General features: G+C 32.7%; 1 protein-coding gene across 3 annotated transcripts; it reads right to left on the bottom strand.

The window, feature by feature from the left end:
* Positions 1-1663: 1663 nt before the first annotated feature.
* On the bottom strand, positions 1664-22273 carry LOC105231982 (vinculin). 3 transcript variants are annotated; one of them, XM_011213517.4, is made up of 7 exons: positions 22199-22273; positions 13395-13623; positions 2822-4891; positions 2643-2760; positions 2446-2576; positions 1985-2383; positions 1664-1917 (listed from the first exon to the last, which is right to left on the bottom strand). In XM_011213517.4, the coding sequence occupies exons 2-7, from the start codon at positions 13449-13451 to the stop codon at positions 1810-1812; spliced, it is 2883 nt and encodes a 960-aa protein (XP_011211819.1). In that variant the 5' UTR covers positions 13452-13623; positions 22199-22273; the 3' UTR covers positions 1664-1809. The 3 variants fall into 3 exon arrangements, with proteins under 3 accessions (XP_011211819.1, XP_029408661.1, XP_011211818.1); XM_029552801.2 differs by having other exon boundaries at positions 22134-22222; XM_011213516.4 differs by lacking the exon at positions 22199-22273 and adding an exon at positions 15579-15711.
* Positions 22274-22770: the final 497 nt, after the last annotated feature.

The following is a 22770-nucleotide window of genomic DNA, read 5'->3' as shown; positions in this document are numbered from 1 at the left end:
TATATATGTATATGTATGTATGTATATGAATTTTATGTTTGCTGAACTATTTCGCGTTGTACTCGTAACGACCGCCCCTGGCTGGTTAGCAATTTGTCGCAAACCCGTTACCCAAGTCTGGCTGGAAAATTCAAAAATAAATAATTAAGCAGCAGCGGTAGCCAAATATGTACATATGTATGTATGTATGGTACAATTCTTTTCTTAAGAATATTTTTGTGCCCTATTTATCTTTTAAAAAAATTTCCTTAAGTTTGACCTTGAAGGTCGCCTAACTTTTATTACGTTTGCAGGTGGATCCGTATATGACAATATGATAAAATGTATGTGTTTGGCTAGATAAGATAAAGCAGGTTGTGTATATTGAAGTGTGCATCGCAATTTTCACACGGAAATTACAGTTTGCTTTACATTTACAATTAAATTAAATACTGCAATTCACGAAAGCCGCCAAATGCATTGGTCAGCAAAAGTTGTTCATATTTGTTTTAAATAACCCTCGCATTCAAACACAAAAAAATTATAAAAATAAAAAAGCGCGTGAATCTCGTTAGCTGTCATTTAAATAAACGTCAAAGCAAATGTCATTTTATATACAGTGGCAGCCAAACTAATAGTCAAATAATTGTGAATGGTTTGCATGTGAGTAAATTTAAAGCAATTTCGGTTTAGCATACTTATAGGGCTGATTCGATAGTCAGCAAATTAAACGACTTTTTTAATTTAAATACCATTTATACCAAACATACACATGTGCACGACATATTTGTGTTGCACATTTCCGACAGGTAATGTTTTTGCCAATGCGCCTTGTTCAAAATGTTGTACAAATATTTCTTGTCTACTATTATTTTGTTATTGTTATTGCAACATCATGAATATTGGTGGAAAATTGCGTTTTGACTTGTGACATGCAGTTTTATATACATATACATATGTATGTACATGCGCGAATATGCAAACCTGCACGAGCATGTTCAAACATGTATGTATGTATGTACGTATATTACATTACGAACGCGTGCTGTGCGTCGAAGCATGAAATTTGACAACCCAAACAAAATGTAATAACGAATTAGCTCAATAAATTGGAATATGCGGTTAAAATTCAAATTTTTGTGTATAAAACAAAAAAAAAAAAATAGTTAAAACATAAATATTTGTCAGTTTATTTGGTATTTGAAGTTTGCGTTTAAATTTATTTTCGATTAGATTTTTAAATTGTACTGTGTAAAAAACTTTCTTGGATAACAGTTCGGTAAGACTGCGTTCACACATGAACTCTTGTCGCCAGTGGCACGTTTTGCGAATATTTTTGAAAATACAAGTATGTATGAACGCAGTCTAAAGGTGGCCAATTTTGTGGCAAAATTAATTCAATTCTTGTAATGTTACATTTATAATTATTATAAAACATAGTGTTTACCTACTTTATATTACTACATACAAAGTGAAACGAAAATCGATAAAATTTATTTTACGTGTTTTTTGTATTTTTTTTTTAATTACTTTTTTTTATTATATAAATTTAATTTAGTAGAAATTAATTTATCATTATTTCCTCAATTTTCAAATAAATTCTTTGCAAACGGTTAGAACACCAAAGCTTAGGCAACAAGTCGCAAGTAAAATACTAGTGTTAAAGCAAATTTGTTCGTTGTAATTTTGGTAAATTAAAAAAATGGTTATATTTATAAATTATTACATTAAAAACTAATACATTTAAACATTGGCGATATTTGATCGATATTAAAAATTATGGGGCACTTAAAGGCATAAAAATAAATCCGCTGGCACGTCAAAATCCATCTAATATTGATACCACGGCTGACGTCGCACCCATTGTAGGCGATTGCTGGTTTGATCTGAGCGGATTTTTATGCTAGCGCCCTCAGCAGCGCGCACTGTCTCCTTGACCTGCAAAAGTTCACAAAAAATAACATAAATAATCGAAAACAACACATTTAGCTTGCTCAACACTTACACTCTGCATTAGATTTTGTGCATTGCCCACCAACATCTCCGTCGCCTCACGATCCTCATCTGAACCCTGAGCGCCCAACATGGTCGCCTTGACTGTCGACAAAATCTTCAATTGTGTGCCAATGGTTGGTATGCGCTCGCAGACTTGCAGCAGATTGGTGCGTATGCGTCGGTCTGTACACTGGCGTGCGAGCTCCTTTGCCAGTCTTGTCACATCCTCGGACGCTTCGGCGATCTTTTTAGCCGTGGCGATCAACTCACGCTTGCTGCCACGCGAATCGGAGAGCACCAGCTCGCTAAGACGTGCCATCAGTATGGCCATACGTTTCGCTGCGGCAATGATCTCATTGTCCTTTGACGACCATTGACGTACTTCTTGATGCAGGCCACGTGCGGCGATCTGTAAAATAATGTGGAGATTAGTTTAGTTCAAGCTCGGCGTCCGAGTATAGAAATGCATACCAAAATCGGCTGGTTGGCATGTGGCATTGTGCGGAAAACACCCTCGTCCTCATCGTCGGTCTCTGGCGGTGGTGGACGTGCAGGCACTAGACCTTCGCGTGGCAATGGTGGACGTGGTGGCGCGCGTTCGGCTGTTGTGGAAGAAATTGAAAATTAAAAACGCACCAAAACGCGTTTAAGCATTTATGTATACGCACCATTTTGGTTGGAGATATGCAGTGCGCTGAGCTCTGGTATCGGTGGTGGCAGTGTTGTAGGCAGTGGTGGCGGTGATGGCGCAATGGCTGAACGCACCTCGCGCACATCGCCGAGCAACTGTAAAATAAACGTCACATTTATTTATTTGCATATTTTGTTAAGTTTCTACATTACTCACCCTTTGGAATGATGACTTCCATGCGTGTGCCGCGGCTGGATCGTTGATGTTGGTGGCCACGCGTTTCGCATCGCCCACCATCGCGGGCAGCGAGCTCTCCAGCCTATTTGCGGCTGCGTTCAGATTTTGCGTGAACACCGGATCCTCTGAATTGTCCGCCTCCTGCTTGGCGACGAGCAGCACGCGATTGATTAAGCGCGCTATATTCGATGTGTTGTCCACCATCTTTTGCGGCTGTTTAGCCACGATTGCATCCTCGCACAATTTCGCGTACATTTGCATGTGCTCCTCAGAGGTTTTTATAAATTCGCTCGGGTCGGTGGCCTGGTCGCAGAGCGTGCGCATGCGCAAGACGGTGTCCGCGTATTGTTGTTTCAAGTTCTGCAAATGCTCATCGGCTGCCTTGCTTGTGGGGTAGTTCATGCGTATGCGGCCCGCATTCACGAGTTGGGGTGTCATTGAGTCCACTTGCGTGGCCGAAGAAAGCAAGATTTCGGCGATTTTCTTATTACCGCAAGCGCCTCCAGCCGCCACCATGCGGGACGTCTTCGATGCGCGATCGCTAAACGCTTGCAGATTGTTCGACTTCTGGTTGAAGTTTTGCTCACGGCCGGGCGTGCCTTCGGGCAACATAACCGCTTCGGTGAACTGTTTTAGTGGCGTACTGACGTCCATGAAATCTTGCACAATACGATTAACTAATGCATTCTGCACGGCGGCCTTCAACTCATGCAATTTGTGTGTTAGCTGCTTGGCAGCCTCCTTAGCGGCGGGTGTGTTGCCCGCGGCTTGGCGCTTAAGACGTTCGACCTCATCGCAGAGTTGCATGATTTCCGCCTTCTGATGACCCGGACAGCCTTCGGCAACTTTACGTCCTTCCTCCACAATTAGATTCACAGCGCGCTCACCCAAACCGCCGTCGTTGATCTCAGGATGTTGCAACCACTTAACCGCCTGTTCTAAGCGCCCTTGTATGGTGTGCGCCGTCTGTTGTAAGCCCGCCTTGTCAACGCCTACGACGGCGTTGCGCACCAGTGATTGCAGATCGCCCAGTTTGCCGCGTATTGCGCGCGCCAAGGATTCGGCCTGTGGCGAAGTGCCCTTGCCGTCTTGACGCAGTTCGCACAGACTGTTTGTCATAGCGCCAATTTCGTCCGCCAAACGTCTGATAGGGTAGGCGTCTTGCGGCAAGCAGCGCTCGGAGATTTCGTTTGCGTTATCGATTATCTGTCGTAACGCCTTTTCGCCAACACCGCCTTTGAGTGCATAAGGATTCGATAGCCAATCGTTGGCCAACTCAGACTTATTATTGATGGCATTGCTGAGCTTTTTAAGCACCGTTAGATTGTCAAGCTCGCTGGTATCCTCGTCGTAGGTGGTGAGCTGAAGCACACGTATGATTTCTTGTATTTCATCGCTCATGCGCGACGCTAAGTAGTTGCGATTCTCGGCCGCCTCTTCTGTACCCTTGCCCTGCTGCTCGACAATATGTATGTAGACTTTCATGCTGCAGATGAGTATGGGCGCTAGTATTTTCACTTGCTCCAAGCAACGCACCAAAATCTCGCTGTGCACCTGATGTGTCAGCTCCTTCTCACGTGCGCCGACCTCGCGCGAGACCTTGCTCAGACACGGTGAAAGATCCTTGAGAAATTGCACCAAATCTTCCATGGTATTTATCACTTCGGCAATGGCCAAATAGTCGAGCACCCGCTTGCATTCCTGTACGATTTTACGTACCTCGGACTCGTCGAAGCAGAGCAGCAGCGAGGAGGTGCCTTGCAGTATACCGCGACTTCCCTCAATCAGTTTTTTACGCGCTGGTCCCGAATAGGGATCGGCTCGTAACATATCGGAAGCCTCCTCCAGTAACTGCGAGGCAGTCTCGACGCGCTGCAATGATGCCGGCATCTCCTGCTTCAAGATCTTATCGTCCGAACTGTTTATAGTCTCGCGTCCGACTTTGACTAGATTCGCCACAGCAACCGATACCACCTGCACGGGTCTACTGAGATCGGGCATGGCGTTGCCATCTTCGGCTTCTTCGTGTAGGATGACGAGGCGAGAGACCTGTGGGGAGGCAGAGAAGGGGTTTGTTGAAAATTTTCAAATAGATGCGAAACAAATGTTGAAAATAATTATTAAAGTATTGAAAAACTAACACTTGATTTAACATATTTAAAAAAAGTCTAGACATAGGATTAAATTAAATTTTTTTTTTTTTCAAATAATTTTTACAAATGATTAATTTTATAAAATTATCTATATCCATGTTGGAAAATCTGTTTGTTGTCACTAACCACACCGCTGTCTACAGGTTGTTGTAGTGCGTTAGAAAAAAGTATAATTATTTGAACCAAATTGAGCAACGAAAAAAAAAAAATTGGCAATGTGCCACCTTAGTCACCACAGCGGAAATCTTCTCTTTAAAATGTACATACATATGTACATATCGTCACCTGAAATGCAAAATAACGTATCATCAAAAAAATCGAAACTGAGTGTCTTTTTGATTACGCTTCACTACTTCAAATTATATATATAATATTACATATGCTCAACATTTTCTGGTTCTGCGGTCATATATAAACCAGTCTTAACCAATATTAATATTTTGTTTCACTCATGTTCGATTTTATTTCGTGTTTCATTCATGCCACTGTAAATTTCTGAAAATGTTGTTACGTTAATTTGCATTTCAGGTGACGATATGTATGTATGTACATTATGTTTTTGTAGGTTTTTCCAATTATTTCGTTGTTTTTGTTAGTTAATTGAATTTTGTCTAATTTTTTAATTATTTTTTTATTTTACCTTTTATTTTAATCATTGATATTAATTAATTTTTAATTAATGGTATTAATTAATTTTTAATTTTAATTGAGGATTTTTTTGATATTTTTAGTTTGATTAAATTTTTTTTATTTTTCTAATTTTAAATAATTATTAATTTTTAATTAAATTAATTTACTTTCCATTTTTTTTAAATTAATTTTTAATTTTAATTACAAAATTTTTTGATAATTTTAGGTTAATATTATTTTTTATTTTTTTTTATTGTAATTAACCCTTTCAGCCCCGAAGTTGCTTATAAGCAACTTCTATCTATGTTTGACATCGTTTAAAAAGTCCTTTGGGGCTGAAAGGGTTAATACATTTTTTTATTTGGTTGATACATTTTTTTTTCATTGTATTTAATTTTTAATTTTTTTTAATTGTAATTAATTTAAAATATTTATGTTGATTAATTTTTTTCTGTTTTTTTATTATTTAAATTTACATTTTAATGAAGTATATACATTAATTAATTAATTTTCCAAATATTTTTATTTTAATTAATTTTTAATTTTAATTAAAATTTTTTTTATTTAAATTTTAATTAATTAAATTAGAAATTTAATTTTATCTTATTTTTTAAATAATTTTTATTTAATGTTATGGTATTTGTTTAAATATAATATAATTTTTTTAAATTATTTTTTTATTTTTGTGTAAATTTTTATTTTTTGTATTATTATTTATTTTTTTATTATTATTTATATTTTATTTTTTATTTAATATGTTATACATACATACATATATGTATATGTACATATCGCTCATTTGCTGCAAGCCCGGCATAAGTCAAAAAAATCGATTCTCCAGAAAACGCGTTTAAAGTTTTCAACTGACTACAACCTTACACGGTGAGTCCAACCTTACACCTCTTCTCAAGCGGAGCATATAAGAGGTATTCATATGAATTTTTCACTCAACATGAAGTATGATATGACGAACAATTCTGCAGCATTAACTCAAAAATCACGTTTTTTGATTTATGCCGGTCTTGCAGCAAATGAGCGATATGCGCATAATGCCTTGGTATATACATACATAAATAACAAAGTCGATGTGAAGCATCGCATGGTGGGCGGTGATGCCAAAGTATCCGTAAAGATTTATGACTACAAAAACTAACAAATCCTACGGTTCGCCTATTAGTCATCAATGTTTGGGAAAGTTTTGGAGGCGAAAGTAAAACAGCACCGTCCTAAAACAACACATTGAAAACTTTGAAAATAGAAACTAAACAATTTATGATATTAATAGCTCATAAAAAACTACCAAAAATAACAAAATCACAAAAAAATAAATAAGCCACATAAATTTTGTCTAAAAAAGTTTTTTTTTTTTAATATCCAAACGCATTAAATATAATTCGACAATTTTTAATTTTAATTTTTGGTTTTTGTTTTGCGCAAAATTAGTTCTGCTCTAAATAAACAATTATAGCTTTTGGCAATTACATGACTTCTGATTTAGGCAAATTTTGTATGTACATACGTATGGGTGGTTGAATTTTTTTCATGTTTTGTGCACATAAATACATATGTGTGTGCATATAAGTAGGTACACCTGTATTAAAAGCAAAAATATATGAAAATGTTTATAAAAATTTATATTTATATCATTTTATAATTACATAGGGTGTTCATTTTAGTGCTATAGCACTTAGAAAAAACAACTGTCAAACCAGTTGCCAAAGTAAACACATGTTTTTGATATTTATATTCAGTATCTACACTCATGATCAAATTTGAACCGGACTGGTGCATATAAACCTGGCGCTCAACAAAAAAAAAAAAACAATTTTTCTATTTTGAAGTGAAAGTTTTATAACTCTGAAAAACACCCTTTACATATTTAAGTACGTATGTATGCAACTGGTAGCTCTGCTCCACTTTGTATTGTAGTATAAACATTTCACTTATAAAATGAAAAATATTTAATTTCAAGGTTTGTACGGATGCTATTCAATTGATTCAGATGTAGGTGCATATGTATGTTTGGGCGTGTGTGTGCCAATGTCAAACTAATTTATGAAAAACACGTAGAATACTTTTAAATATACATATATACATCGGTATGTATGTATGCATACTCGCATATCAGCAACAAGGTGTGTAGTAAAATTGTGTGTGGTGTGAAGGGTGGAAAAGTGTGTTGGAAAATGTGGGTGTGTAAAAAATGCACTGATTTTATAAAGAAAAATTTACGATTGTGCACAAAAATAGAAATAAGAGCGAAATTCTTAGATAATGAAAAAATATGGATCAATTTAATTACGGTAATGACGATGTAATCCCATAATGACAGCTATCAAATACTATTTTGAATTTATGAAAAAATACTAAAATTACTTTTATGGATTTAATTACAAAAAAATTGTTTTTTTATAATAATAAATATTTTTTTCTTTTTTTCAGCAACAACATTATGTGGTAACTTCTGAAACTTATCAACAACGTGTGTAACTTTACGGTGCTTTATAGGAAAATTGTAATATTCGTGAAGTGAAAAATGCCAATATTTGTTAAAAAGAAAAAGTTAAAGGTTTAAAAAAATCAAATAAAAATTAATAAATATTCATTAAAAAATAAATAAATAAGAATCAAAAAAAATAAAAGGAAAGAAGAAATAATAATTATAATAAATTAACAAATGAAATAAATAAAAATATTATAACTAAATAAAATATAATAATAAATAAAACATAAGAAAATAAAAATAATACCAATTAACACATAAAAATAATAATAAATAAAAATAATTAAATGTAATAAATGAAATATGTATAAACAAAAAAATTAATAAATATTAAGAAAACAAAAAATTAAATAAAAATAATAAATTAACAAGTGAAATAAATAAAAATATTATAAGTAAATAGAAAATAAAATTTAATACATAAAACATATGAAATAAAAATAATAATAATAAATAAATCAATAAAATGTTATAAATAAAATATAATAAAAAAAATTATTAAGAAAATAAAAAATAACGTAAAATAATATAGTGCTTTCATTTTCAAATAATAGTGATAAAAAGTAAAAATCTTTGAAAATATATCCAAATATATAAGAAGAAATCAATAATGGCAAAGTGTTTCAAAATGAATAGTGAAAAATCAGTTAAGCAAAAAGTTTTTTTAATGATCAAATAATAAAAATGAAAAATGTCAATATCTTTAAAAAGCAATATGTTATGTGGTTTTTTAAGTAAAAAAAAAAAAATAAAAGTAAAAAAAAAAATAAAAGTAAAAAAAAAAATAAAAAAAATAAAAATAAAAAATTAGTTAAAAAAAATAAATTTTTAATAAAAAAGAAAATAATAATAAGAGAAAAGTGTTTGTAAGGATTTAATTTTAAGTAAAAAATAAAAAAAAATAGAATAAAAAATAAAAATCAATAAAGTCCTAAAATAATAAGTAAAGTGTGAAAAAATTAGAAAATAAAATAAAATAAATTTAAGAAAAAAATAAAAATCATTATAAATAAATAAATTAATTAAAAAAAAATAAATTAAAAAAAATGAATTAATTTAAAAAAATAAATTAATTTAAAAAAAGAATAAATGTCAATATTTTTATAAGAAAAAATTGTTAAAAGTGTTATATTTTAAGTAAAAATTAAAAATTAAGAATAAAAAATAAAAGTCAATATTTTCCGAAATAATAATAAGTTAAGAGTGAATAAAATTAGAAAAAATATAAGATAAGAATAAAGAATAAAAATAAAAGTCAGTATAAAAAAATAAAAAGTTAAGTGTTTATAAGTGCCATTTTTTAATAGAGAAAAAATCAAAATAAATGAAAAAGGTGAAGAAAAAAGTGCTTTAATTTTAAAAGAGTGATAATAGTGATCAAAAGTGCGTTAAAATGTATAAAAGGAGTACAAAAAGTAATGATCAACAATCAAGCAATTTTCTCTGCAAAAATCAGGAGTGGTGCCTTCTGCAAAACGAAACGGTAAGCAAGTTTTTGTTTAACATTTTTTTAACTAAAAAATATTATAAAATTGTTTCTTATTTAAACACTGAGATTGATTGGAAATTGTAGTAGGCACCATATACAGACGACATACTTTTACTTGAAGCTTTATTAAATATTTAGCGAACCATACCCATAACGCCATAGTGATAACCAAAATTCAGTCACCATTCATCCAATTCACTAATTGGAAACAGTGTTGCCCGTAAGGTTGGTTCGATCAGCTGTTTTATATGGTTTTGGCACTTATAATTGAACCTTAAGACGTTAGTGATAGTTTTCGAACCTTAATGACTTCGGGTTCGTTCTAGTTATGAAGCCAGAGAAAGAGAGTATGAGTTAGAGTTAGAGAGAGAACAACCAATAATAGTAACCAATGGCATCTTTTCTAGTACCTGACATGTATTTACAGATTGGCTTGGTAAATTTTTTAATCGATTGAGAAGTACATAAAAGCATTTGTCGTTGAATGAAATGCTTTGTAAAAGTGTTAGGTTAGGTTAGGTAACTGTTCCTTTAAGATGGCGGGCGATCACACTTAGACTGCTATGTACAGTGCTTTGTGGAGCCAAATGAAAAACTACTGTTGTTCGATATGAGCTAACGACAAAGTGGCTTGAACCTATCACAAATCTGCTTAAATTTTATAGAAATATTTCAACTGGAAGTCAAAAAGTTTGAAATCCAAGGATTATATTAAATACTTCACGTCTATCAGAAGTTTGTATGAAAAATAAAGACATGTCCCCTTAGACGATTCAGCATTTTATACCGCATTAATGTCTTAAAGATGAACTAAACCATTCATAGCCGACTAATCGATGAGAGGAAAGGCGTGTTTATTTGATCTAGTTTTTCTTCTGACTTAATATAAAAAATTGTTTTTTTTTTTCAAATCTCATATTTTTTAAAGTTAAATATAGGTGCTGTCATCACCAAAAAATTCCACCAATTTATGGAAGTTTTTAACAAAGTTGTGCAAACATAACCCTGAAATTTATTATTTATCTGCCTTTTTTTGGTATTCTTCTCCAAACAAAAACTGAACCCAAATTATGATAATACCGCACAACAAATTTTAGTTACCCTAAATGGTAAGAAACAGATTTTGTGTAGAATTCAGAAAAGTGTTAGGTATTAAAATAGCATTTGGTGGCAGAACTTGTTAATTATGCATAACCGTAATTGGTAATAATCGCGGAACTGCCATCGGCGTATACCCGTCTGTCAATGATACAACGAACGTCGCGCATTCGGAACAACAGGTGTGAATGTGGACAGTTTTGTGCAGTGCGATCGGCCGACCGACCACATTGGCGGTCACAATCACTTGACCTACGCGCATTTTTTCGCTCCAACGCTTGGAGCTTACTATAAACGGTTACCGCAAAGCGCCGCCACGGCGGTTTAGTGATAGCAAGCGCGGGCGTTGAGCTGGCTAGCAAGTTGCCACTGCTCGATTCCAGGTGGTGGGCGTTTTTACGGCGTGAAAACGATGGAAAAAATGAAATACAATTGAATGAAGCAACGAGTGAATGAATGCGGCAGGTTTTTGCTGTTGCGTATTGTTGTCATTTTGCTTGACATTTATGGTGTGTGTTAAGTTGCCGGTTTACGGTGCTCTTGCCTGCTAACGCACATTCAGTTATTTATAATTATGTTGTTGTTTATTTTTGTAATATTTTTTTGTTGTTATTTTATTAACTGCTGATTTCTTTTGTTTTTGTTTTTTTCTTTTTTTACTCGTCATAATGTTGCTTTGATTGCTATATTTAATCTATATATGTTTTTTTATGTGACGCCATTGCGTAGGCGCCATTTGTTGACTTTTCGAAACACACGCAGTAAAGCAAACAAAATTAAATAAATAGAAACTGTAATGGTTGGCAGTTTTAAGCAACAGTTGTTTGCTGCCAAACCATTAATGTCAAATTTTTGACATATGATGAGCTTTGCGGTTTTCTGCTCATATCTCAGCCAAAACAATATTGCGCCAAGTAAGAAAAACAAAAACAATAATTGTAATCAACAGCAACCAGAAATATATCAAAGCAAATTTCGGATTTCTAAAAAAATAATTACCAAGAATTACACAACAACAACACTACACTGTTTTTTTTTAAAACTCTTTGTCTGCTATATCAACTGGCACACATCTGGTTCAAGTTTCACCTGCCCGCTCACACCGCATGCGGTTTCTACATGGCAAACAAACTTCTTTTTTTTCTTGTTTTTGTTTCACATTTTCTTCTTAAAAATAGCTTTGCGCAAGCATATAAAAATAGTACAACACATATGCTGGAGAAATATGTGCAGAAGCTGAAATATTCAACAACCATAAAGCACACGCTGATACAACCCTGTGTGCTGTGTGTGTGTGTGGCTGTATCTATGACCTTTTTGGCAACTTCTAGCAGTTCACTTGCTCTTCTATGTTTGCATGTACAAATGTGTGGTTTTGCATTTGCCGGCGCTTTTCACTTCTGCCACTAGTATGGTGTAGCAAATGTAAACAAATCGGTAGAGCTGCTGCTTTCGTACTCACAAGCGTAGGCAAACAAGTGATCGTTTAGTTGGTCGAATTCTGGGAATGAAGTGGGCGAGTAGTGTAGCTTAAATTGACTTCCAATGTAATTTTCATCATTGGAGCATTGAGTTCGGAGACAAGCGACAAATATTTATTGGTTTTCAATAATTTTTAACGAATCTCAATTAAAATGAGAGCCGCCCAGAAAGAGTGAATAAGCTTGGCAATTTTCATTCAAATTGGCAAATAATTTCGAATTTATGAAATAAAACAAAAAAAATTTAAAAAAAATTGGCTACTATATTTTTTTTGCAAATATTATATACACACATAGATACATACATATATATGTACATATATGTATGTATGTAATAAGTGGCTCATTTTCAGTCAAATTGTCAAATAAATTCGTAAAAAAAAAATGCAAAAAATTTTTTTCTGCAAAAAAGATTGTAAATCGATTTTGATAAAATAAAATTAAAAAAATTAAAAAAATAAAAAAAAATATATAAAAATAAAAAAAAATATATAAAAATAAAAAAAAATATATAAAAATAAAAAAAATATATATAAAAATAAAAAAAATATATAAAAATAAAAAAAAAAAATATAAAAATAAAAAAAAATATAAAAATAAAAAAATTAAAAAAGTAGAAAAATTAAAAAAAATGCATATACATATGTATGTATGAGTGTAAAATGAATTTCGTTCAATTAATTCAACTCAATTCCCAGCTGGCGTAAATTCTCATGTGACAGTTAATGTGGCTCTGAGTAATCTAATATGTGTGAGTAATGTAAATAAACGATCTAGGCAAGTTTGCAGCTATTCTGTGACAGTGGACGAGGCACAGTGTTTTGAAAACACTGTGAAAAAGAAAATAAAACAAAATAAAAACAAAACAAAATAAAATAGTAAATAAATCACTTTTGGAATTCAGCTTCAAAATGATAGCAAATTTTCAGTAAATTTTTGAAAAAAAATTCTTTAACAAAATAAAGTAATTAATGACCACGGTTGCGAATGAATTAAAAAAATTTTTATAAAAAATCGAAATTTACCTTTTTTGGTTTTTCAGATAATTTTTTAGGAATTAAAATTTAAGAATTTTTTAAATTAAATAAAATTTTTTTTTGGATTTTCAAAACTTAAAATTTTTCCAAAAAATAACTGATGTAATTATAATTAATTTATAACACCTTAATAACTTTTAATGGTCATAATTTCGACTCACCTGTTGAGCTACAGGATCTAAAATGCTCTCAATTGTTTTTGTATGAAAAACAGGCATTTTGCTTTCGTTTTTGTTTCACCACGCGAAAATGAAACTCAAATGCAGTTGTTGTTTTGGTTAGCACTGATATTTGTATAAAAAAATATGCACTCAATTTTAGTATTTTCTCTCACTTTTTGGAAAATTTATAAATTTTTGTAGCTTTGCGTGTTTGCTAAAATTTGGCGTGCTGTGGTAAGAAAAAAAATATATATTTTAATATTCTGAATTTTTTAAATTAAATTTTTATTTTTAAGTAGGATAAGATTCATTCTAAAAAAAATTTTGTTCCTAAATATTTTAGCATAACTTTTTATAAATCATATTTTCTTTACGTGAAATTTTAAATTTTTTTTTATTCAACATTCACGATTTTTACTAATATTCACAATAATTACTTAATAATTTGATTTAATTAAATAAATATTTTTTTTTGAATTATTATAATTTAATTTTTTTTATGATTTTATAAAATTAACTACAATTTTTAATAAATTTTTTTTTTTTAATTTTTTTTTCTAATTTTTTTTTATTTTTAAAACTTTATATATATTTTTTTTAAATTTTATTGCCGTTTTTTTATATCACTTTCGCTACTGCTGCTGTTTTTATAAGTTCCCTTTATGTTTTTTTATGGGCTTTAAGCTTTTTCACTGGAGAAAATAAGAAATTTTGGCGTTTTTCGTAGGCGTTTTCGTTTCAGTAAGATTACACATTTTCGTTTTTAAGCTTTCAAGTAAACACACGACTATAAAAAGAAAATTTCACTCAACGCTAGGTGTTTTTCTAAGAAAATACAGTAATTTTTCTTTATATTTTCCACATTTAAGTATATTTATTAACACATTTTAATTGTTTTCACATCCCTGCGACAGTTTTATTTGGTTTTTATTACAGTTGTAATTCAAATAGCAATTTTTACTTCCTTTTTCGTTTCTCATTCGCCGCTTTATTGGTTTTTTTCGTCTTAAATTATTAAATTGTTATTTTATTTGTTGTTCACTGTGGTTTTATTCATTCAACTGCTTATTTTTCTTGCATAACCACCTGTCTGCCTCCGCGCATCAGCCAAATCAACATTGTTGTTCATAGATTTTTGTCTAATAAATTAAATTTTTTTATTTTTGTAATTTTGTTTTCTTGCCAAACACAATATTTTTGAATATTATGTCATGCTGCGAGACGTTCGGGGCATTATTGAATGAGCAAACAGAAGAATTGTTGAATTAAAAAAAATCAAAAATGTATTATATATAAAAAGCATTAAAAATGCGCAATAAATTATTGACACATATAATTAGCGTGATTAATTATTTTAATTTTAAATAAACATTTTTTTATTTATTTTGATTAAATTTTAGCAGATTACATATTTAATTATTTTTTTAATTAATTTTAATTATGTAATTAAATACTTTTTTTGAAAGTAATTATCAAAAATAATTAAATGCTTGTTTTTACTTATCATACAATTGTTTAAATCTATTTTTTTTATTAAAATGCGCAATAAATTGTTGTCAAATATATTTTTTATAATTAATATTTTTTAATTTTCAATAAATTTTTTTTAATTGAAATTTTTCCATCTGTTTTTTTTTATTAAATTTTTGTTTTTAATTTTTTATATTTCCTTTTATTAAATTTTATCAAAACAAATCTTTATAATATTTGTTAATTTTTTCAATTAATTAATTAATTTTCTGTAATATTCTTATGTGTTTGATTTATTTATTGATTAAATTTTAATTTCCTTGGCAGTCATATTATTTTATAATGTTATTTTTTTCACTTTTATAAAATTTGCTGAATTTTATTTACTTAAATTTATAATTTATAACTATAATTTTAATTTTTTTTAATTATGTTACTTAATTAATTAATTAATTTAATAAAATTTAACTTTTATTATTTAATTAAAAGCATTAAATTTTATAATTAATTTTAGAAACTTTTCATTTGTTTAATAACTTTTTCAATTATATAATTACTTTTCGGTAATTATTTCTAGATTTCTTTATATTTATTTAATTTTTTTTTTTTTGCATTTATATTATTTTGTCATATTATTTATTTCAATTTTCTATAAATTATTAAATTTTAGTATGCTTTGTTTGCAACAGTTTTCTGTAATATATTTTTATCTACTTCAGTAACTCTTTTCGCTAAACTTCCGTTACTGCAACCTTCGCACTACACACGAGAACTAATCAGCTTGATGTGTTTGGCTGTCTGAAACTATTTGATCGCTTTCGCCGAATGCGCCGATGATTCAACTGAATCATCAGAATCAGAACGGTTCAACGCAACACCTACTATTACCTACATGTACATATGTACATACATAGATATATACACATGTACATATAAGTAGATGTTATGTACACAATGTATTCCGACAGCATTTCGCCTTTGTTTCCACTTTCTTTCTGGCATGCAATGACACTTACTACAACTCCTCGCGTAAGCACTGTGATTTCATAGTGCAATGACGTGTCACGTGACGTCATCACGAGACAAATTTCATCGAAGTAAATTATATGTGGTAGAGCGCATGGCATTTTGACGGCGCCGCCTCGCAGCTTTAGAAAAATCTATTTGATTCTATTAAGTGATTAGATTAATGGCATTTAGGAGGCGCGTAAACGCACAGACACACGTGACTATAAATGCGCTTAGTCTAAACAATGTATGTATGTATGTAAGTGAGTAAAAACGTGTGCCGCGCTGCATGAAATCGAAAGCGAAAGCAAAAATAGGCGCGGCTTTTGTTTATAATGCCAACAAGCGGATATGTGTCGAAGCGCAACACCATTCTGGCCGCCACCGCCGCCGCCAAACCCAAACAAATGCTGGCCATTAAAAGTGCTGCTAAAAATAACAAATACAAGAAATTGAAATAATAAAAAAAAACCTGCCGCAGAAAGTGAAAATTTATTTGGGAACGGTTACGTGACGCGTCATTTTCCCATCAATCTGACAATTCTTCAGTTAGAGTATGTTTAGAATTTTTTATTATGCCATTCAGAAATTTTTTATTGCATGCACAACGCACTCATATAAGTCGTTAGATAATTTTGCGGTCATGCAGTCATGTCTACTTATCATCAATGACTGGCTGACTGTGGCTGACTGACAGTTTTGCGGCATTGGATTGCGCACACACATTTAGGTTTGTACGTGCGTCTGCCATGTAAGCGCATAACGAGACCTACAAATCAAAATATTGAATGGGGAAGCCTTATATGGCGGTGTGTTGGTATTAGAGGCAAATTGAAAATAGCAAAAACAAAAAACCTGACACATACGAAGCTATAATTTATGGCATATTAATTTTGCATATGAAAGCGGGGTGCTGACAATGTTGTGTGAACAGTGGGTGCTGAAGCGAAAAAAGGCATTAAATATGTAAATCAAATTCAGTCAGATATCTAATAGAGTTTTGGCAGCAAAATGCAGGTATTTTAAAATTTTCTTTGATAAAAATAAGGTTAGTTTAAACAAAATGTTGTGTGGTGAGAATCGCTCTCAGGAAAAATGTTTATGATACTCTTATAATTAACAGCTATATATCCGAATTTCGTTGTCGTAGTTTCCGATTTCAAAGTATTTTCAATCCATGCGCTTTTTATTAAAAACTAAATCTGTATTTGTATTGCCTGTTTAATTATGATTACTTTAGAGAGGCCGAAATCCGATTTTTCCAAACTCAGGACATATTTTTATGTATTTTTTATGTGAATTGTTGCCTACATTTTGGCGCAAAGCTGAAAATAGCACATTTCTTAGTTTTTACATAGCTTGACAGTGTTTAGGGTGTAATATGAGATTTTTTCGACTAACCAATATATTTGTCCGATAATGAACGAAGGTTTAAAATTTGTGATTTTTTATAGTTTTTTGATTTGATTTTTTATGCCAATTTAAAGTGTAAATTTTTCGCAAAAAACTACTTTTTTTATTAAAAATCAAAGTTTTAACTTGTTCCTCGATCATCTCCTGTATTCATCTATAATCATAGGAATTGTTTGACTGATTTTTGGATATAAGATATTTTTAAGCAAAAACCTTTCCAACCACTAAAGAGGTTCCTCTCGTGATCTGCTACGGCAAAAAGGGGGTCTTAAATTTTCAACATGCATCCCCGATGATTAATTTACAATAAAATCTGCAAAAGTATCTAAATTATTTTTATTTACTAATTAAATAAAATGCCTTTTAAAAACAAATTTACGAAAAAAACGCGTTTTATCTGAGCTGCAAGTGGTTATAACTCCTTAAATATAATACAAAATGTTGCCTACATTTAGGCGCTCAGTTAAATTCGTTAATGTTTATCACCACAGCTCGACAGTCTTTAAAAAGCTATAAGCTTGATTAACATTACTTACTAAAAAATTAAATTAAAATTTATAGCTTTATGCTTAGATAATTACCAGCAGCAAAGTTAACCATACAACTTCAGCGCATAAAAATATGTGTTTTTTTGCTTTTTCACTAATTGTAAGCTTGTTTCATTCTCGCCAGCCCACTATCCACTCATCCCCATTGACATTGATAAACTCTTAGCGCGGCGTCACTGTCATTTGTTGTCGTTTTGTTTATACTCGCTACAAATTATGTTTTGTTTTCTTTTTTAGCGCTGTCCTTTACAACCAGCAGCTTAACTTTTTTCGTTGTTTTCCATTTTTTATGCAAATAAATTTTGTAATGCTTTCTTCTTTACTTTGTTTTTATATTTTTTGAATAATTGCAAATTTGTATATATTAATTCCTAAAACAAAAGGGGAACACAGCTTTGCTCTCACAGATGACTAAGCTTCTTGGAAAGGTGGCGTTATTTCAACGACAAAAATGTGGTCATATTCATTGAAAGTGTGAAAGTGTGACGCGTTTGTTTATATGCGCATATATAGTATATGTGTAGTATACTGTATTTGTTATTTTATATACTAATTTAACTAAAAGTGTATTTATTTACTAGTTATTTGCTCTCCGCTTGTAATAATATTGTTGCATTTCCATTTTATCAGTTGTGTACTTTGAGTGCCAATGTAAAATACTCGTTTGCTGACGATAAAAAATGGTGGTAAACATTAAGATAAACCGTTGGCTTTGCTTGTCAACTGCAGACTAGAGATTTGCATAGCAGAATTTAGATAGAGATGACTACAGTGGGTGCTATATATATTTTTGGAATTTCAAATATTTTTATTGCCAGCGTAAATGCTGAGTTGCCGCTGCTTATCCTGTATTGTACTTGACTTGCCAGTTATTTTGCACGATCTAACGACCTTGACACTGGTGTGAGACTTTGCTCTACGTTTGTATTACACTATATGATAATTGTGTAGACAAAATACTCAGCAATTAAATATATTTCTCGAACACAATGAAGTGGTGAGTAACCGACTGTGAAGTGATACTTTTCGCTGTAACCTCGGCCTTTTTTTGTGGTTTTATCGAAATCGTCAAATTAAACAAGAACAAAAACAACTTAATTTCGATTGCAGGGAAGCTATAATACTCTTCACAGGGGTATTTCTTATAGCATGAACGGTTGTAAAAAGTCTTCATATTGATTTTAATTGAGCAATTTATATGACAACTATAGAGGATTTGTCCGGAAAGTAATAGTAATTGATCTGATGAAGCAAGCTTACACAGATGTTGCTTTAGCAAGAATTGATGTGTTGGAATTCCTCAAGAAATTTACCCTTTGAATCGGGTCCGACAAGCCATCGCAGCCGATTTGAAGTTGCATCACGACAACGACCCTGCTCACACCGCCGTTCTTGTGAACGGCTACCTAACCAACGCTTCCGCAGCCGCTCTACAGCCCAGATGTGGCCCACCGGACTTTGCTTCCTTGCCTGAAAAAGCTGATGAAAGGGGATCCAAGCAGCATGCACCTCGGATCTCAAGGCTATTCCGGAGAATGTCTTCCGTGACGCCTTCAATGCTTGGAAATCGCGCTGGCAGCGCAGCATCGACATTGCTGGACCGACTCAGTCATGCTGATCATTTATATGTAGACTATATGGTACCTCCGACGCATCATTCTGCGTGAAACAAACTTCGTGGCAAACATAATATACCTTGCTCAGGGTATAAAAATATGTTAAAGCCTTTTATAAAATTCCGTAAAATATGCAGTTGTAACTTTAGCTATGTGGTGACAGTGATCTACATTTGTTTGGTCTTATGAAGTTGAAGAATAGTTTCAGTCACAGCGCTAGCAAGACAACTTCTGTTGTTGTTGTAGTGGCAGATATCTCCGAGTTCACAGTACTTGGCCCAGTACTTGAGTCCGTTCCGGTTACGTAGACCCGACTGTCGTGGGAACGGACATCGCGTGTTTCCAAGCACATTAGAGTACAAAAACTGAATTTCACAAAGAAGCTCAATATGATTTAAATGCTTTCTCATATTCTCAGATGTATTATGTTTGAGATCAAATTTGAACCGGACAGGTCCATATAAGCACCGCACAAACCAAATCGAGACACTTTCTAGATTGATTCAATCTTTTTTATGTTAGTGTGAAGTTTGACCTTCATATGCCAATAAGTCTATGTTTCGCAGATTAATTTTTACGACGCGAAAGTTTGTGTGGCAATTTTTGCCATGCAAAAAAATGAACTTTGAGTTTTCTTGAAATTTAGCGTTTCTAATGCAGTGTGTTTATCGCCGAAACCTGTTTCAGCTTTTTAGTGACCCCATACTTCTCCAAGTTATCTCCAACCAACACATATTCTCCAACTCATCTCCATCTAGCCACCCGTTCAACCTATTTTGTCCGTATGTAAGATGTTCGGCTCTCATGTTGTATTTCCGTTGTAAGTGGCTATTTTTGGTATTGTTCTATGAAGCATAAGCGGTGTGATTTGCTATGCACTTTTTATTTTTGATATTTTAAAGTTTTTTTTTTCGACCGCGTTTAAAAGCTTATACGTCAGCTGCTATTTTTAGCGAACAGTTTTGGAATTGCTATGAAATTCTTTTTCCTGAATGTACTTTCACAGAAATAAAGAATTTCATGGACATCCCAAACCCATTTTTTATTTTATTTAAAATAAATTTTATAGCGCTCTTATTGAAACAACCGTTACATATGTATGTATATGTATTTTTTCGCTAAACTTTTATCGTTTTACAATAACAATTTAAGCCATACAGAGACCCTTTACTTCTCCAAGTTATCTCCAACCAACACATATTCTCCAACTCATCTCCGTCTTGTCACCCGTTAAACCCATTTTGTCTGTATATAAGATGTTCGGCTTTCATGTTCTATGCCACAAAAGTCAAGCATGCTGAATGCTAGACATTCTTGAATTGCTGCTAAAAGTCAACTTACAACTTTCACATTAAGCGCTCAGCTATTAAAAACACTCCAAACTGCTGCAAGATCAGCTTTCCCACCGATCTGCATATTCGTATAGAGTAAAAAGTCATAACGCTTACCTAGGCATTCTCCACACTCCACACACCGTACCACACTCTAACAATAACAACCAAAAAAGCAGCAACAATAAATTAAAAGTATTCCCCTACAAAGAAATTTGTGTTAAATAGAATGGGGAGCGCAAGAGAGTGCGCCAAATATAGAGAGTGCACACAGCTTAGCGAGTGTAGCGTGAGAGCGCACAGAACACAAATGCAGAGTTCTTGAAAGCTGAATGCAACAACACACACACAGTCGTCAAAAGCGATGCGGGTGATAAAAATATGTAATGGGCACATTTTACGTATTTTCGATTTTATTTTAGTATTTTTTCCATATTTACTTTTTGATTATTTCATTAGCGCTGTGACTCATCGTGCTGTGTGTGTGCCCAGTTCGTTGTAGGCAAGCTGAAGAGTGACGATAATAAGCTTACGACTACGGACTAGGGCGTGTGGTGTGCGGGAGTGGCGGCAGACCGGGCGACGGTGGCTAACAACTAGTAGCAGCGAGCACTAATTTGACACGATCGAATTCTCTAAAACACATATACACACACGTACAAACATAGGCTTTTTGGTGGGCAGACGTAGAGCTTGCAAGATTATTTCAATATGTTAATTTTTGGTGGTATAGACACAAAAATTTCCGAATTTTCACTTTCGGTAGCAGATTTTAGTGAAAAACCTGAGCGCGCGCGTTGTAAGTGGCTATTTTTGGAATTATGCTATGAAGCATAAGCGGTGTGATTTGCTATGCACTTTTTGTTTTTGTTATTTTAGAGTTTTGTTTTTCGACCGCGTTTAAGTGCTTATACGTCAGTTGCTATTTTTGGCAAACAGTTTTGGGATTTCAATGAAATTCTCTATTCCTGAATGTACTTTCACAGAATTACAGAATTTCATGGACATCCCAAACCGTTTTTGTTTTATTTAAAGCAACTTATGTAGGGCCTTATTGAAACACCCGTTACATATATGTATATTTGCATTTTTTGGCTGCTTATTCACACATTTCGCTAAACTTTTATCAATTTACAACAACAATTTAAACCATACAGATATTTTTAGTTTAATTCCGACCACAACAGCAGCAGCAGCAGCTCCTAAACGGCTTACTTTTCATAAGTTTTTATTTAATTAAACACAATTGCTTAAAAAATATTTTGTTTTATAATTTCTGTTTCTCATTTTATTTGCTTTTCTTTACGCAATGCTGCTTCATGTTCTATCATGCTCTCAATAAATTCCATTTACTTCACAACAACCACGATGCGCGCAAAATCTCCCCACTTGCGCACACCACAAATATATACACTTACTCGCCCAAGCGCTCCAGTCAAACTGACTACTCAGCGTTCACAATTCATTTCATTTCAATACAACTCAATTTCAATATATATTTCCTCTTTGCGTTATTCTTTGCCTTACCTCACGCCATATTCTCCCTTTTGGTTGTGTTTGTTAGCTTTTGGGCCACAGCGACGGTTTGCTGTACGGTGGGCGGTTAGCGCAGGCACGTAAGAAGCCAATTGAATTAAGTCTTTAGGCCACTCTCGTGCTGCCGTTTCCGCGTGGCGCGCATGAGTGTGCGTTCGCTGTAGTTCTCCCACTTGCCTTTGGCGCTTTTGTGGATGCTTATTTACCTTTTTATGCTTGTTCTCGTATTAATTCAATTCTCGTCTTCAGCAACAACTGTTGCATGCGTTGATCTTTAATTGAAAGAGAGCGCCGAGAGCGCATAGTACTTCAAACGCGCTCATTAATTGATGACTTTTAATGTTATAAATTACCAAAGGCATACTTACGCGTGAAATCATACAGATTTATATATAAGCTGGATCACGTTCAGGTGCTTTTGAAGCGCTTAAGCTAACGGTTAACTGAAATCGGT

Source organism: Bactrocera dorsalis, chromosome 4 (assembly GCF_023373825.1).
Source record: "Bactrocera dorsalis isolate Fly_Bdor chromosome 4, ASM2337382v1, whole genome shotgun sequence".
NCBI lineage: Eukaryota > Metazoa > Arthropoda > Insecta > Diptera > Tephritidae > Bactrocera > Bactrocera dorsalis.
Note: the sequence above shows the minus strand (reverse complement) of the source record. Positions and strands in the feature narration are given on the sequence as shown.